General features: G+C 39.2%; 1 protein-coding gene across 1 annotated transcript in view; it reads left to right on the forward strand.

Annotated features, from left to right (window-relative positions):
• The window catches only part of ccser1 (coiled-coil serine-rich protein 1), a 143,277-nt gene that overhangs the window by 20,810 nt on the left and 103,379 nt on the right, over positions 1-19,088 (forward strand). The window contains exons 5-6 of the mRNA XM_030060297.1: positions 6,741-6,831; positions 11,859-11,964. Coding sequence (XP_029916157.1) covers positions 6,741-6,831; positions 11,859-11,964 — 197 coding nt within the window. The remainder of the gene's footprint in view (positions 1-6,740; positions 6,832-11,858; positions 11,965-19,088) is intronic.

Here is a 19,088-nt window from a genome sequence, read left to right on the forward strand (position 1 = left end):
ATTAATAATTGCATCAGGTCCAAGAAAGTGATTTTCATCTCCACTGTCTGATAACACCGAACCAGCAGGATGTAAGCAGAAAATGAATAGGCTGATGGATCCAAGTTACAAACAACCAAGAGTGTTTCCAGGGTGCCAGTGAGTAAGTGCTAGAGAGGCAGTGGAATCCAAACAATATTTACAACAAAATCACCCACTGACAGTGGACTATACAAAGGGAGATATGAAAAGGCCTAAAGGTGATGCCAAAGGAAATAACTCAGCAAAACAACACCCAGGATACCCAACTATTTTGTTGTTTCCTTCCTCTAATAGAATAAAGGCCCATAACAAACTCTGCAGTCCCTACTCTCACTAGCCAAACAACAATATAGCAGTCGGCACTCACCCCTAACCTGTAACAGTCTCCACAGCCTATGTGTGTGGTGTACCTTAAACTCACCTAGTCTGTCCTAACAACAGACTAACATCAATGGCTGTAGTTATGCTGAGGTTACACAGTGTCATCACAAAAAGATATGCCAGGGGCTAGCAGGAGACCGAGGGAAAGAAAGCAAGTCTTATAGAAATTTAAAACTTGCTTTCAGAAATTAATCATCCTCAAAGTCCAACAGAAAAGACTATTTTTTGTCATGTTTTTATACTATTATTGGGAGTGGACTAATTTACCCGCTAGCTATCTTGTGAAAATGAAGTTTGGTCACATGCAGCCACTCTACTTGCCACCTTATATGCATGCCCTTTAGCCTAACTTGAGGCATAAACTGATAAGTAATTATACTGACCAAGTGCATAATGGGACTACACAGAATGAATACTTGTTGTCACTCAATTTTTTGAGAATGAAAATTATGTTGAGAGGATCACCTAAAAGCACAGTGGGATTGTGTATTTGTTAGTTTTTCGCTGACATGCTGTTGGTGTATGTAAAAATATTTAATGCCTTCTCACTTGATAAGAGATAGTGGAGTCTGGAGTGGAGTGTTGCAAAAAAAAAAAAAATCATTTGACTTGAATCAGTGAAAACCATCTTTAGGTACAGGTGGCTCTGAATGGAATAATTTCAAATTTGACCAGTCATTCAATCTTTTTCCCCCCTTGAGCACATTGTAAATGCAACTGGCTCTCAAATATTTTCCCACATGGAATGAAAGGCAATTGTAAGTCCACATGCTTTCCATTGCTTGAAGCCTTAATACCAGGCTCTTCTGAAAAGTCTTGATCTTAATGCATTTACTACCCTAAAGCTCTGAATAAATGTAAGTTTCATAGACTGTGTATGTCATTTCCATAGTGTGCACAGAACCCACTGGCTTTTAATAGAGGGAAAGAATCCCTTGCCTTATTATCCCATTTTTGGATGTCATTCTGCCTGGCAGTTAAGAGGTAGAGCCATCTTTTAACGAGACTCGAATCTGATATTATCTCTATTAACTCAAAGATTATATTCACTCAAATCACATATCTGAGGTAAAAAGGTGACATCTCTGGGTTATAAAACCATATTAACACATTTCTGTGGCTCAAGGGGCACATTAAAATGGGTAATTTAGCTTCAAATGAAGTCTTGGTGTGTGGTAGCATCACACAGTATGGGCCTTCATTTCTTTTCCAATACCTTTTAGCTGTTAGCTTTAATGCCTAGAATGAGATCTTATGCTGAAGTGCATTACCCTGAGAAGCATTTTAGTCTATTTCTGATGTTTACTACATTGGGCATTCCGTGAAAACGTGGTAATATTTTTTTCACACGATTTTAGGATATTCATCTCTCTCTCTCTCTCTGTCTCACACATACACATGTGCTCCGAGATTTGGAGATGAGCGTTATGGCTGAATAGTCAGACATGACACTAAGCATCAAGGCTTTTGTACTCAAATGCAAAGAGATCAATAAAGAGTTAGGCTGTGGGCCTGTTTATGACTAAACAACAGCAATGAGAGCTGAACAGAGCTGGTTATTGGGTTTCCTTATCCGTCTCCATATACTCCATGTCAGATAGAAATGCTTTTGGCTTAAAGAAATGCTCCAGTTTCATTGGTTTCATTTTTAGAAGACATAGGCATTATAGAAGTTAAAGCAAAGTTAACTACCAGTAGCAAGTGCCCTGAAAAGATGTAGTTGCATTACTCATGCTTTTTTGAAAATCTTAAACATTATTTTAGATTGTGTTCAGACCCACGTCAAAATACAAATCCTGCCCGCCTGGTGGCCCAGTTGGGTGGGCAGGATTTACTTCTTTAAGACGATGCTAAAAATTTATGGTTACTCATTATATTGAGTTATAATACATCCAAATGATTCACAGTCTCAAACAAATGCGCTGTTTTGCCCTGGTCTCTTTCATTTTGTGTCCAGAGTTTAGCAATTTTGCCTTGTGATGTTATCACTGTTGAAGATCCAGTGACTTGGTGTAACGCTTGTGGGAGTGAGAGCCTAACCTTGCCTGTAATTGTGCAGTCTAACCACATAAACAGCATACCAATATTTCTATTATAAACTTGAGGACCCAGCAACACTAGAGGCACAGAGATTTTTGACCTGTAAAAGCCTTAACGCTGGTGCTGCCAGGAGATTCCTACGGTAAGCAGCTGCTGTTGGCATTTTGTGCTCCTGACCTCCCATCGATTTGTGTGCTACATGTTGAAGAGAAAATGTGAGATTGGTGGACAACCAGTTACTTTCAGGTGTCTTTTTTTGCAACGGCTAAATTTTTGGAAAAGTCAGGACCCAGTTAAATCAAGTTAGGATTTAATATTGATTTTGATTATGTTGCCGAATCAACAGTCCCCTGTCCATTATTGCAGTTGGTCTTGTTTCTTCATATATCTGTGTTGCCACAGGTTTCTCCCTTGTAAGAGATACTACTGTCTGTGTAATTAATAGATCATTTTCCATATTTCATTTATATTTTCTAATGTGAGAGTACGAGGGAATGTTTCAATCAACTGGTACACCACATTTTGCTTGGCCTGCTGGTTTCCTGTTGACTTCCATCAGATGGCAGCATTGCCTTTTGAAACTCATCTAAACCCATAGAAGGGTCATCCTACTGCATCACTGTAACCTTGCAGTAATACTAAGAACATAGGAGCATTTACCAAATTTCATCAGTGTTCACCAGTCAGAGGCTTATAAATTGAAGGTAAATGATGCCCACATGTCCACAGAAGGTTAAAAGTAAAGATTTGATGTGGGTATTAAGTGGAAAGGTATGACTCACTCCAGTACTGTGGCTGTGGCTTAATGACAGATCAGGGCTTTATCAACTCTAAGCTAAACACAAGTGCAGTGAGTGGGGATACTGTTGATGACTCAGGGCCAAGCTGGATGGAGTTTCATAAAATATGGATTTATAGGACTTTCTTACTTTTTTATTACAGCTTTTGGGAGAAACATCATTATGGCAGTCTCCAAGTTTTTTTTTTTTTTTCTTACTTTAATTTACAAGCCCTTTATGACTGAAAATACCCCATCACACACCCTTGTGTTTTTTATTTTTATTTTTTATTTTTAACAGGTTTCAGTTCCCTTTTTTGGAAGAGTGGACAGTCCACTCCTCTTTTATTTTATTTTCTTCAGTGGCTGGAAAGCTGAGAGTAGGGGGGACACTGGAGACACACCTCTAGCAGGATTTGATTATGGGCCAGCAGGGACATGCACGTTGCTCCAGATACTGCAGGCTTAATAATTTCACTATCTCTGGACACAAATCTGTGCTTTTATTTGTTTAACCAATCCTGTCTGTTTTTTTTTGACCTACTTTTAACTTGGTCTAATCCCTCTGGCCCTATATATTCTAGATCTGTATTACAGTTAATCTAATAATATAGTGACTATTGAGACCTTGGTGCTCTGAGATGAAGGCAGGCTAGATCTACTGTGCAAGATATTGCCATGACTTTAAATGCATATAATCACACTTTGACTGTTAGCCTTTTACATGAGCTGCAATGAATAATCCTTTGATCACACTGTAAAAAAAAAAAAAAAAAAAAAAAAAACACCCACTGTATAGATTACATGGTGGGGCAATAATTTTTGAGCCCTTACGGTACACTGAATTATTTGCTTGACTCAGTTACAGTGCAGATACTCATGTAGACAATGTCCTTTGGCTAATAGGCAGGAATACATAGGAAACTAAAACTGTTGTCATAACTCAAGCTCTAAACTTTACTGTGTTTTTGTGGGACTTTTACATGACTATTTCCATTTCACTTAACAACTTTGACTCCACTATATTTTAAAGGAAAGGCCCAGCTCTTAATTAAATTTATCTACCTTTTAAGTAAAAAAAGGTTCTCCATAAAAAATGAGCTCCATAAAAGTGTGTGTTCATAAAAACAATGCAATTTTTGACTTTAAGCCAGACATCTTTCAGTGCAAGTAAGAGCCACTTGTATAAATGACAGCATCAGATTAATTCTCTGAGGTTAACATATTGAAGGTTAAAAGGTTCCTGGCACTGAGGACATGTTGACAATGTAGTTTTTAATTTCACCTTTTCCCAAATTAGTTTAAAATGGAAGATATATAAACTTTCACCAGAGCATTTCTGTTTTTACTTTTCGTAAAATCTCAATTACAGCTTACTCCCAAATAAACACTAAACTTCCTTTTTATTGTCCTTTTTATTGGCCAGATATGATTACACATATTGATAACTAAAAGCCGGTCTCTAATAGAAGCTTGGTTACAAATTTTCACATAAAATTTCAAAACTGTTGTGGTGCGTTGGGCTGTTTAACCCGCCACTTGTTGACAATCTGCAGAGCAGGGGCCAGCTTCTCCTGCTGGTGAAAAAAGCTTCTCTCTCTGGGCAGCAGCTGTGCCTTTTTCTGTCACATCCTTCTCACTTCCACAGAACAGAATCAGCACCAGCTAAGGTGGCAGTATGACTGAGAGTTTGTAATTGTCAAACCAAGCCCAAATCCAATCTGGTTGTGATTATGTAATTATTCCAACAGCAGTGATCGGGTTGGGTCGTGGTTACTTGATTCCAGAGTGTCGGTCTAATGTGTGTAACAAGGTGAAATATACACAGAGGAGAACAAGAAAACAGCTAAACTTGGAAGGCTTTGAGACAGATTTCTTCCATATCCTTAATTTTCTGGTACATCTTTTATATTGTCTATGGAATCAGATTTGTGCCCAAAAAAAAAAAAAAAATCAAACAAAACTTCCTTAGTACCAAACAAAAATGTGAATTTGAGAGAGGGAAAAAAACACTTGAATAAAAAAGTGTCATCTCAAAAGTAAACCTTTTAACTTGCAAGCAGATTATTTGTGTAATCGAGCTAATAATTGGCCTTTTACAATAATATATCCTTCATTTTACAGCTCCCCCGCTTCTTTCTCACTGTTGCATTAACTGTCACTCAAAAACTCAAGTTTGCAAGTTAAAAGTTTTACTTTTGAGATGACATTTTTTTTTTTTTGCTCCACTGTTTTTTTTTTCTCTCAAATTCGTGTTTTTTTTTTTTTGATACTCAGGAAGTTTTGTTTGATCTTTTTGGCACCAATCTGATTCCATACTTTTCCAGTTTTTGTTGAGCAAGAATTTTGTGCAAGAAGAAATAAAGACAGATCTCAAATAGAAGCAGGTCCCAAATACATGCTGGTTGCTTGGACTGAAGCTTGGGCTACTAATTGAAGCTTTATGGCATGTTGTAGTTCTGTTTTCTTCTTACTCTAAAGCCATACTGAATTTTGTTGATATCCTCAAAGGAGAAACTGAATGTTTCAGTGCAACAGTATCTTTATTGTCTTGGAGTGAAATATGGGTTTGTGACAGTCGAAGTCCATCCCTACATTTTTCTTGAGAGAGGATATCAAACGTCTTTAGCTATGTGATTTTATCAAAGCTTACACAGAATAAAATGATGCACATTATCATCTCAAAGTAAACCTAAAGAAAGGATCTATCTTGTTGGATTAACCTGTACAACAGCCGGCAAAATCGTGGTTAGGTCATGGGAACTTGGCCTTGGAAATTTGAAATGTTGAAGTCCATAAGGTGGAAGCATGTATAATAAACAGATTTGCAAAAAGGTTTGTTGGTTTGTTTAGCAGTTATTTTTTGCTTATGAAGCACAGGGAATGCAGACAGATGTTACATAAAACTACAGCCTCATTTGGTACATTCATTGCTTCCTCCAAACTGAATCCTAATGATCCCCACATAACAAGAGTAGCAATATGTTTTCATGAGCTTGGATACCATGATGAGGGACTAAATATTCTCATTAAGAGCAGGCAGGAAAAGTTTAAGAACCAATGTCCTAATAAAAATAACATCTAATGTTGTTGCTTATTTTATGCCGTTCAGCGCCCCCCTCAGCTGCAGATCTCTCTCAGGGTGTGCTGAGCAGCCTGGATTAATCAGTTAAATGCAAAATACTTCATAATTAGTGATAATTATGTCGTATCACAACCATATTTTAACTAGTAAAAGTGTTTTTTTGTCAGTTTGCCTCATCACCATGTGCCTGATTTATTGAGAGTTAAATGAAAATTATTTTCAAAATAAGCTATCATGCTGTTTCACTGAAGACATACTTCTAAGTCTTAAAATGTTTTTGGGTTTCCCTCTTAGGAACAACATGGATAATAATAAAACCTGGAGTTTTATGAAAAAGATGTCTCAATTAATCATTCTAATGCAAAAGCTACATTTTTAAGCGATATACTAATGCTACAGTATAACAGAGCTGTATTCCTGGTTTTTCCTCTCCAGGATGTTTTGAACAACCTGGGTTCCTCGGAGCTGGATGAAGACGATCTGATGTTAGACCTGGACCTTTCAGACGATCAGCGACATCGGCATGGTAAGTTTCTCATTCATGATCACTCATGAGATCTAGCTTCATGATATGGTATGTTTTATCGGTGAAGCATGAAAAAAGTGTAACTTGTACATAAAGACGTTCAAGACAAACCAGTGGACTGTCTCATGCTCACTCACTGTAATTCTAAGCTGCCAATGAACAAAAATAGCTAATTTTGTGCCATTAATGTCTACCTAAATATTTATTCATCATAACAGTTTGGGTGGCTGATATGGCCAATAGTGCTTTCAGAATAAAAAGTATCAAAGCAATCGATATCAGTATCTCGATGTACATCAAATAATTACTATGACATTGAAAAGCTACTTTTGGCTTCTGTGTGAAATCTGAAGAAACCTAACCCTCATTATATTAACTTACCAAAACAGCACAACATGCAGGTTCTATGCACTTTAACAAGGCATGCAACCAGGCCTCTCTCTGTTGCTGCCATATCATTGGCTGGCTGCATCATTTGTGTACCTGCTGTCTATTCTTGCCACATGATTGGCTATTTGAGCGTTAAGCATTTAAGGCGAGTATGTTGAAATTTATTGACATTTTTTTGATTTTTTCTTAAATATTCATGTTGAGGAAACATATATTGTGATAATTATTGTTACTTTTTTATTGTCTAGCCCTAATTGATTGTATATATGTCACTGAAAGCTGAGTATAACACCTAAGCATCCAGAAACAGTGCACTTGTAGGCCACTGTAAAGATACCTATTACTTTATCATTACTGCTATAGTTACATATTAGTAATATAAGTCAAACCCAACATTACCACATCATGCAAATGAACCAAATACATGACCTCTTATTTTGTACACCTTTTGAGTGGATTTACCCAAAAGAATCTTGCTGCTGGAATAATCCTTTCCTTGTTCTATTTTGCAACACATTAATAACCCTCGGTAAAGGCATGGCAGGAAAACTGTAAAATCAATTTTGTTGATATCAATCGTTTTACACAGAGATCAGTTGGAGCTAAAAAACTGAGCTGCAGTGGTAGGAAGTATCACAAAGTCTTGCAGTATAGGCCTAATTGGTACAGTTGTTTGAAATTGCATGTCAATTAAAAGAAATTGGTTACAACAAGAACAAATGTTACGCACACACATACGGTCTCATTCCTGTGCCTCAGCACACCTGCTTCCCTCTTTATGTTGAGGTGAATGCTGAACGTTGAATGTTTTGTCATCGTTGCTCTCTGTCTGTCGTCCTCCTTTTCCTCCTTCTCTTCTCTCTCTCCCTCTTTACCTCTATCTTCATGGTATTTTCATTAAACCGATGCTGTTCCATCATCCTGGTTCTCTCAACGCTTGCCGCTGACTTTGATGTAGCTGCCTCGTTTTCGGTGATATATCTTTTTTGTTCTTTTGGCATTGCAGTCATACTGCTGACATGCTTCATGGATGAAAAGTGACTGTCAAGGGGGGATTATTGCTTGTGTTCTGCCACAATGTTGCATGCAGTGCCAAACACTTTAACCTACTTTCGTGGAAGTCATGAGGAACATTTTATGTAGGCGGCTATCAAACCACACATGAAGCTGCTGAGAATGACTTCAGTGTGCTCATGTCTCTTTATTTAAACTATTTTTATTTTTAAGTGGAATGATAGGTCAAAATTGCAAGCACTTGACTGTTCTGTGCAAAAATATTGTAGTAATTGGCCAAAATTGCAAGGTCTTGCAAATATTGCGGGCACTGGTTGCATCAGTGATTGTTCTGACAATCCCAAAATTCATGTTGGTCCCATAGGAATAGAAATGAAGCCACAAAGACACAAGCTGCTCAACACCATAGGACAATAGTTGCTTGGCTTAGGGTGAGATAAAATATATGAATGAAAGAAAAGATAGAAAAAGTGCACATTATGCCGTCACATCTGCATTTTAATGTTTGCATCTATTTTTATTTGTATGATTTTTTTTGTTCAAAAGTCAAATCAATGTGACGATAATTATGTTTTGTTTTATTCTTGCAGGCTAAACACAAATTTGAACATGCAGTCACCTCCCATTTCCATTATTAATTTCCCCAGATGCAGAGAGTGCATGTTTGACTTTAAAAACAGTGACAGGGTACATTTTCCATCAGTTTGACACTTTGACGCAGTGTGTGTGTGTGTGTGTGTGTGTGTGTGTGTGTGTGTAACTTATTTAACAGATCTCTTAGTCATTTTTCTTTATGAAAGTGAAGCTAGATGAATCTCTCTTCAGGCTACATTTAAAAGACTCAGATGGACTCCGATTACTACAGTTGCAGTCAAAGTAAAGCGCACAGCACTTTGGGGCAGATTTAAATAACTACAACTTATAAACTGAAGTTCCTCTGCTTATGAAGGGTAGGGTGTGTTGGTGGGGGACTGCGACTGGGCACACAACTCTCCTCACTGTTAATGAGGTTAGACTAGTCAGTGGATGCATGTGCGCGCTCACACACACACACACACACACATACATGAGTGCATAAAGTATCTCCCAGGGCATCGCCTGACACAGAGCAGGGGAGGACACCATCATTAATACACACACTAACACAAGTTTGCATGCTTAGTTATTTCTTTATTTAGGCCTAATGGTTTGCAGACTGTAGCATGAAATTAAAGGTTTGATAAATTGTTCTCATAAAGTCAAGTGACTAAGACTTTGTGCTGGAGACAGGAGAGTAAAAATCTTCCACACAGTCAAATTAAGGGAGTTGGAGACACACACTAGTGCACAGACACACACAAACAACACATTTTCTTATACACATTCACACACATTCAAAGGGCCACAAACAGATACAAGCAGAACACAAGTGTACACTAAAGGGGACACACATAGACACACATATGCACACATTGAGATGCACACGCATACATACACACAGATACCAAGAAAGATGCACACAATTGGATGCATACTCAGTCCCACACCCATACACACCCACACACCTTCATTGGCACTGCTCAGTTTTACCTCTCTCAGGTGGCTAGTTGGAGCCTTTATTAAAAAGCAGGCAGTTTCAGTGCAATTTATGGCCAACAGTGTTCAGCTCCAGGGCTCTGTTTTCCCAGAGAGAAAGAAAGAGAAAGAGAGAGGGAGAGAGACACAGACAGACAGACAGACAGACAGAGGCAGAGAGTGACAGACAGATAGACAGAGACATAGGGGATCTTTACAAACTAGTGTTGTGACCAATCTGATCCAATATCACTACTAGGTGCTAATACTGAAGTAATTCACTCATCGTTTACTGATGTTGCTGATCCAAACACACTGATCCAGAGTCCATAGGCTGATGTGTTTGTGAATCAGAGATATATAATTAAGCAGTTTTAAGCCCATAGCCAAAATGTTGTAGCACATAATTAGTAATTAAGCAGTTCTACAAAGATATCTAGTATTCCCCATATTTTTTTTTTATCTCCTTCCAAAATTAAAAAAAGAAATGTGCAGGTGGAGCTTGTGCTGGACCATTATTAGGGGCCGTTTACACAACAACAATTTTCACAAAGAACGGTAAACTTTTGTTGCAGTGTGGCCTTTCATTTACACGACAACAGGATTTTAGGTGCTTGAAAACGCAAACTTTTGAAACCGGGTTCCAGAGTGGAATTTTTTAATAATGCCACTTACCCACCGCTGTGTAAACTGGCAATATGAAATTCTTGTGAAAGTGATGACAACACGGCCCCACCTTGCGCGTGACTATGACGTTTTCAGCCATGCGCGAACAAAGCGTTTGTACGCAGGCGCGTGGTGCTACTCTGTGGTGTTCCATTGCAAAGTTACACCGCCACCCACTGGCCTGGCATGCACACTACAGTGTTTTCAGTTGTTTTTGCGGATCTGTGTGTACGAGGATCGTTCTCACAGCGTTATTGTATAAACATGGCACTTTTTAAAAACGGGGCCTTAGTCTGCCACTGATTGAGCTAGTAAAGGGCTTGTTACATGGGCGATGAAAATCGCCTGGCCCTAATTCATTGTCAATGAGAGGCAAGTGGAGAAGCAACACAGGCTGAGTGATGCGGGTGGGTGAAGCGTGACACAGGCTTGTTAAAAAGTCATGCACTTGTTCGTAGATGCACATGCCTGCCTCCTCAAACAAAGCTGACTCACTCTGAAGTTTTGATGGTGCGACACAGAAATTGCTGACCCAGTTGACCAGTCAGTGGACACTAGGGGTGTTATGCCTAAGTCTACATCAAATGATGAAATTTACCAAACTCAGATCTGGAGGCCAGCACAGGATGTGTCCCTGCTCTCTCGCTGCTTCTGCTCCCATAACAAAACTAAACTGATCTCCCACTCCTGTTTCACAGATCTTCTGCCCACAACCGCCAACCAGCTACAATGTTGACTTTGCTAGTGGGCAAATTTGTATGTTTTTAACACATTTTAGACATTTTTTTAGGGGGAATGCTGTTTACGTTGCTTTTCTGCTGATGTGCTGTGGTCGTTGCTATGGTTACGACACGCAGATCTGCAGGTCAGCTCGATGTTATTTATCCCCTCACACGGTAATTTATCCCTTCACACGGTTGCCTCCATGCTGCTGCTCTTCTGTAGCAGAGCACTTGCAAGGAGGCGGATCAGAATGGAAAAAAAAGCGGATCGGTGCATGTCTAACAAAGACATGAGGACACTGTAAATCTTGGCTTTATCACCAAGTTTTTCCAGACACCTGCACACTATTCAGCCACGTTCACAACTAAAAATAGATAAATGATGGTTTGAAACAACTAAGGCCACAGTCATTATTCAGACCTATCACAACTGAATTTTAATAAGCTGCTTCATATTACTAGAATTGCATGACTGGTATTTCATAGCTCTAATGCAATTTAGGAGAAGATGACAGAGAGGTCCTTATTATTTTTGATGACTATATTATGTTGTGGGATAGTCCACTTAAGCAAATTTTTCAGTGACAGTCAAGCGTAGTACACAACTTGATAAAATGACCAGTATATGAATTATGCTGATACTGTGTGTGTTTGTTTGTATTTGTATTTGCATCTATACAGTGTCCAGAGAAGACTCCAGCCAGTCTCTTGCCTCTTGTCTCAACCTGCTTCCCTCCCCCATGGACCCATCAGGAGAGCGCATCCCAGGGAAAGACACCACCCACAGGTAAAAAAAAAAGTGCAGTATTAAAACACATGACTTTCACATTTCCACAAAGAAGAAATTAAAGGACTGGTAAGGGGTTTTGACTGCAGGAACACTTCACACATAGAGGAATACATACATATATTTCCTAAAATCAGTTTCAAATAATGTAAGCTCACATGAGATGAGAATTCAAAGTGTTTTGTAGGTTTATACAATGAACTATTGTAATTTAAACAATGCAGGTCCTTTGCCATGGATGCTGCTCTGTTGACTGCCATGTTGGTGTGAAGGGCTTGGACTCTATTAGTTGCTGACAATGACAACAATATGTTTGCTGTTACAGAGCTGTGAAGCATAAATGCTTTTATAGCTAAGAGTAGCTCATCTCTAATTTCAGCATTTCTCGATGATGACAATTTTAACATCAAATGAGCACAATTGGCCATACAGCACTGCTGAGTGTTTCTGTGTAGATCAGAGACTCAGTTGCAGAGAAACACTCAGGACAAAAGGCAAAATTCAAAAAGGCAGAGTCTTTACTGGGAAGCCAGGCAGTCATATACCGGTGATCAGTCCAAATCAAGCTAACAAATCCAGGCAGGGAATAGGCACATCCAAAAACCAGAAAACAAGCAAAGTCAAAGCCTATGGACTAGGAAAAATGCTGGATAGCAAAAAACTCACAAAGATGAATGAAGACAAGCTGGCAGGGAAACAGGGAAAACAGGGGCAGGTGAGTAATTGGAAACAGGTGTGGATGATCAGTGGAGCGGGAAACACACAAAGGCAGGAACTGAAACGACAAGACAGGTGACTACTTCAAAATAAAACAGGAAACACAACAGGCAATGATTAATGGGATGTTACAGTAAGTGCAGTACTGTGACTCAGTTGCACATGCAGTGATACGGGTAGAGCACATAGAAGTACTTCAGTGGAAACTGAGTACTCCTTTAGGGCCAGAGCAAGTATCTGTAAAAATGTTGTAATACTATCAGCTCTATGATGTTGAAATGCTGACCAGGATGATGTTCTGCCCTCCAGCAAAGCAAACGCATCCTTGTAGTCCACTGACAGACAGAAGCATGAATATGGACAGAAAGGAGAGGAAAGACATGGGCTATGATCTGACATTAACTGGATTCAAGTTGGAGCATATGGGTGGCTTGAGGAGCTGTTTTGATGCATTTATCCTCTTAGCCACAGGGGCTTTTATTCTGTATGTGATTTCACCAGACCAATATTGTAGCCACGGTGTCATTTTTTTTCTCTTCCTACACAATACATACAGGAATCTGCTACATAGAGTGGGGGAGGGGGTGGAGGGAAAAGGACAGAGAAAGAAAGGGAGAGAGAAGGACAGCTAGAGCTACCAAAGTGTTACTGTCTATTCTAGGAATTGCTGATCTTGAGCGTTCCCTGTAAATGCGTAACATGTTTTTTGTCTTTTCCCTCCCGTGGAGACGAGACGAGACTCCGTAGCACGGAAAGACAGAGGGTAAATAAATAAATAAATACTCTCGGAATAAATATGCAAGCTGTCTTTCTGTTCTTCTCCGTCTCTCAGTAGCCGTCGGCTGAAACAGAGCACTCAGAGTTTCTGTTTGTACGTGCGAGTACTACTGCCAAGGATGGTTCTGTATCTGATTTGATCTGGCCACTCGTTTCTTCTCTGCTCTCAGGATAGGGCTTACCTGGAACACACAAATGCACATACACCCACACATCTGCACAGATGAATAGAGGCACTCACACACACACACACACACACACACACACACTCTCACTGAGCTGCTCTGCGGATAGGGCTTATTTGGTTTTATGGAGCCAGTGGGTAATAAAGGCTTGTATCGCCAGTGGTATCGTCTGCTGGTGTGTTTGACCAGCCAGCAGATGATTACTCCTTTACCTTTCAGTGGTCTTCTCACCACAGCCTGGCAGAATTTATTTTATTTCCTCACACATCCAAAAAATAAATATATCTATCCGTCTTTATACCCCCCAAACAGACTGACTGTGATCTTCCCCGTTTGCAGAGACAGTGCAGGTCAATTTCTATGAGTATTTCTTGAAGGAGATGAAGGATTTATTATACACCATTGAAATGTTGGGCTTAGCCTTGATTTCTTCTTCCTGAGAGGTTAAAAGTTTTTTTTTCGTGGCTGAAACACTCCTTGAATATTTATGAATATGTTTTCCCTGTCTAGACAGATGTCAGTGAAACATACAAGTAGAAAGTTACTCTTTTCATTTTTTGTTTCAGCCACAGTTTATTGGTGGTTTTATTTATTGTAAATTCCCACTCCACTTGTCTGAAAGCTCACACACACACACACACACACACACACAATACACATACGCGAGCGCACACAGACATTTGCATTATTCTTTTCTGTCTGCTGGGTCAATGGCATTCCTGTTAAGCCAGTTTTCCTCTGTTTGATTGAGTTTGCCTGGAGTGGAGCATGGCAGTTCAGTCTAGAAATGCTATAATATGAGGAGATAGCTCCATCCCTTCCAATCCTATCAGAGACACTGTATTACCATAGGATTCTTCTAGCAGAGTAAAGACATAGTGAAAGGGTGGATAGGATTTAAGCTGGGGGGGGTTCTGGTGTGCCACTGAGCAAAACACAGAAATCACGCGCATCATCCCAATCGTCAGTCACAGGTGCTGAACAGAAACAAGCCACAAAATAAAATGAAAAATGAAGTGAATCAAAACAAACAGTAAAACATTTTTCAGGGACCCACTTTTTACATATGACAAACCATCATGAAGCAGCTCACATTTAGGCATAGTTATATCCTCCTTTCTTTTATCTTAGTGAAAGTAAGTTTTCTCCCAAAAGGCACAGGCTTTATGCATATAAGCAGTAATACATTCACAGTACATTCTGTGTTCCTGAAACAGAATTGAACTGAACAGTAAATTCTCAGTAGTAATATCTGTAGATATTACCTAAAATGAATAATCATATTCATGTAAAAAAGTAGCACATCACAAATTTTCAAGTAAAGGAGGACATAATACTCAGTAGTAAAATGACAACAATCAATAATATCAGACACAACAGACCATATCTTCTCACTGAATGCAACATGAGTAGTTGTATTTTTGTTCTGAGCACACAACAATTGATTATTTTGTAACTTGCTGTCCAATGTTTGTATTGGCTAGCTACTACGAAAGAGGTGAGAATGATCGCTTTGCTTTCTTAGGTTAAGTACTTCCACCATGACTGAGAGAGGTGGTGTAATATAATAAATCCATGAGAATAACCTAATCTCTAACAATATGTTAAATACACCCTGAGTACATACAGTGTGTGGAAATTACTGTTTCTTACTCTCATTGTAGTAAATAGCTTGGCTTTTAGGTTGTATAACAAGCCAGGTCACTCTCCAGGGGTTCCTTAACTTGGGCGTGGTCCGACAGCGAGGACCCAATCATGTGCCGTCGCAATCCTCCAACTATCAGACACTGGTCGAGTAAATCCAGTGGACACTCAAAACTAGCATTCGCTGTGAAGATGGCAAAACAGGAAAACACCTGCTTTGACATCACAGGGGTGTGATGAGAAAGGCAAAATGCTTGAAAGCTTCATCCCACTGAGAGCAGTGCAGCAACATTTGTATGATGTAATTTAGTGTGGAATTACTTTTTATAAGAATTATTCAGGCCACCAGTAGAGTGACACAGGCCAGCAGGTAGCCAATCAGGGCCCATGTGATTTTTCTGCTGGTTGGACTTTGTGTTACTTTTAGCTTGGCCCCCATCAGTGCATCAACAGGAACACCTCAGGAAGAAAATGTAAATTCCAAAGCAGCACACAAGTGAATTATGAGATGTAAAATGAATAGAAAAGCACATTAGTAAACAGAATAATGAGATAAAATTTAAATGCCTCTTTAAAAAACATTTTACAAATTGATTTTTAAATAATGTATTCATAGTTTAAAGACAGAATAATAAAGTGGAATTATTTATTGACATAATGAATATTTTATTGATTGATTTATTCCATTTTTAGTAATTACATAATTTAAGTATGAATTTAATTAAGTGGTCTATAGATGAATATATATTTATATATTTTTTACCTATTAGTCAATAATAATCCGTCACTCAACTAGTCAATAACACTGAGGTTCTTTTGTTTTTCTCACTGCTAGGTTAAGACTATGAAATTATCCCATCTCCCGTATAGGCTTATCGCACCAGACTTGTAGAGTCACAGACATTTTTTTTTAATGTCACCATGATACTGATCTACATGCAGGCCTTTGATTTGATTGCAGCTAATTTGATTGACATCTAATATTGCATCCTCTCACTTCAGAGTTTCTCTTTAAAAGTAATACATGAGACAGTCAGAGGTAACTTTAGATACCTTATCTTTGCAGATATAGTCACTTATCCCCAGAGGGCCATAGTTATCTGTGGTAGCACTTGTGCTTGGGTGGGTGAGTGCTGCAAAGTTGGTAAGCAAAAAAGACTATACAACGCAAGAAGTGGTATTACGTGTTTTAATGTTTGTTTTGAGGATTTGTGAATAGTGCAGCCCATGGAGTGAGATAGCATTTATACTCAGCAATCACAGGAAGGAATACCTGTGTTAGAGTGTAGCTACTCTTTTGATCTGTTGTTGCTTTTAATTTGCATGACTTAAATCTTGCAGATTTTCTTATGTTAAAAAAGAGCATTGGGAAATCGGAAATGAATAGCAGTAATCAATAAGTCAACTGTGTTTTGGTCTTGTCTGTTCTGCAGATTTTTAGCCGGTTACATAATGGAACCAGGTCTTAGTTCACAACCCTAAACAACATGTGGCTGCTGGCTGCTGTTGATTTCTCACTATGTTTGCTCACCATCTCCACTTAAGTATCTCTCACAGAATATTTCTGCCCAAACTGACACAAATTTGCGGAGGGGGAGTGAAGGACCTCAGATTGGAGAAGGAAAGGGAGCAAAATGTGTTTGCCCAAGGCTTGCTCTATCTCTTTCTCTCTCGCTATCTTTCGTGCTCTCGCTCTCTGAATCTCTCTTTCTCTGTCTCAGGTTACACGTTCCCTCGAGGGGACATTGATTTGCTGGAGGCAAAGCAAGCTTCCTTCTCTGCTCATACACACGGAAACACCAACACATGTATACGCATATACAGACACACACACACACACATATGCACACACATAGACACACTAGTCAGTCAGTCAGTCAGCCTGTCCGATGAGAGTATCAGCTGCAGGATACCTCTGGCTGTCTGACAGGCTTCTAGTTGCACAGAACATCTGCTGTACACACACACACACACACACACACACACACACACACACATTTTCTTTGATGTCTGACAGTTGGTTGATTTTGATGGCAGGCATTTAGTTGTCTGTGTTTATTACTTTCTAAACGTTAATACCACAGTAACAAAGTTATTGTAGTAAACAGCCATATTAGTAGACATTATTTTCGTTTATGGGTGGTTGCATATGGGTTGAGAGAGAGAGAGAGAGACGGTGAGGGAGGTTTTAAAGGGAGACAAGACAGAAAGAGAGGCATGGAGAAAGAAGGGAAAGTAGAGTTAAAATGAGGGCATTCACTTGAATAGAGGACAGTGAAATATGGGAGTCAAGGAAAGTCACTTTATCCTTCATCACCTTGTATCTAACTGGTGAACAATTGGCCAGAGGAGCTACAGTGTTCTCTGCAGTAGTTTCCTGAACTCTTTCCTGTGATCACAGGCAAAGAGAGGAGGTAAAAAAAAAAAAAAAAAAAAAAGGAAAGGAAAAGGAAGAAGTCTGATTCATGTCACTTTATTTGGCTATTTCCTCTACAGTGGCTCTGGAGTAGCTTTGTGTTACCACCAAAAAACACAGTTAGTACATTTAGAATAATTCATGTCTGGAGCATGTTTGTTTTAGCTGGGCAAAGTAATGTTGCTGGTAATGAGCTTTTCATTTGTTGTTCCCTCATGCTCACATTTTGTATTTAAATGCTGACTGCAAATTTGCAGCTGTGATACATGGGCAACACAGTAACAGAATGTAGTGGGCTGAAAACTGTTTTTGGCATCACTTATGAGGAGTATTTTCTTCTATGAGTTTTGTTCCATAAAACCCTCTCCATTGTGTAATGCACATTTGTCAATTGCAGTTCCTGCTGAAGATGATATTGCCCATCTTTCTGCGTGAAAATATTGGGTGCGTTTCAGTGGCTTTTTGTGGCGAAAAATGGTCCAGACAAGTGAATATTTTTTCTGTTTGTGTGTTGCATCTCTAGGCCTTTTTTCTGTGAAGACATTGACCCCTCCCTCGTTTCTCTTATAGAAATAGACACAGAGGAAATTAAATTTTGACAGTTGGGATGTAGTTTGCCTGTTGCTATGGTAACGGCAGTCTGCCTGTTGATGTTCCCCTCCTCCTCCTCCTTCTTCTTTTCCTCCCCTCCTTTCATGGTCGTTGATTACTATGCAGAAGACATGCAGTCCAAGGAGAGGACATGCAAACACTTAGTGTTGTCCTAGTCTGTCAATACGTAGTGGACAGGAACAGAGACAGTCTCTCTCTCTCTCTCTCTCTCTCTCTCTCTCTCTCTCTCTCTTTCTCTCTCTCTCTCTCTCTCCCCCTCCCCCTCCCTCTCTCCCTCCCCTTTCTCATTTTCTTTCTCATATCCACGTCTTTCTCACTGTCTCTTGTTTTATACTCTGATTTCTGGATTAATGTGATTAATGTGCGTCAAAAGAACACGTTCTGTTGCTTGGCAAATTTGCATATTTGCTGACATATTAGAGGAACAGTAACTTCTGTGGACAGGCCCCAATTTCCCCCAAAGACAACTTGACTTAAAGAGGACTTTGAAGTTGGTATTTGGTTGCTGCTTTTGTATAGCCCATAAATAAATGTAATATACGCTGTGTCCTATCAGGTTGTTGAGATTTTCCTTTGAGAGGCTGCCAAGTCCAAACTCTATCATCATACATTTAACAATGCATCTCAGAGGGATTGTAGCTGCACGCGATAGAATAAAAGGATGACTCTCTTACTAAATAATAAGGTTCTGGGTGGATATACCACTCAAAAAACATTAGCTCCCAATCATATGTCTCAGGTTATGCAGGAAGACTTCAGCAGTATCTCCTTTT

This window comes from Myripristis murdjan, chromosome 9 (assembly GCF_902150065.1).
Source record: "Myripristis murdjan chromosome 9, fMyrMur1.1, whole genome shotgun sequence".
NCBI lineage: Eukaryota > Metazoa > Chordata > Actinopteri > Holocentriformes > Holocentridae > Myripristis > Myripristis murdjan.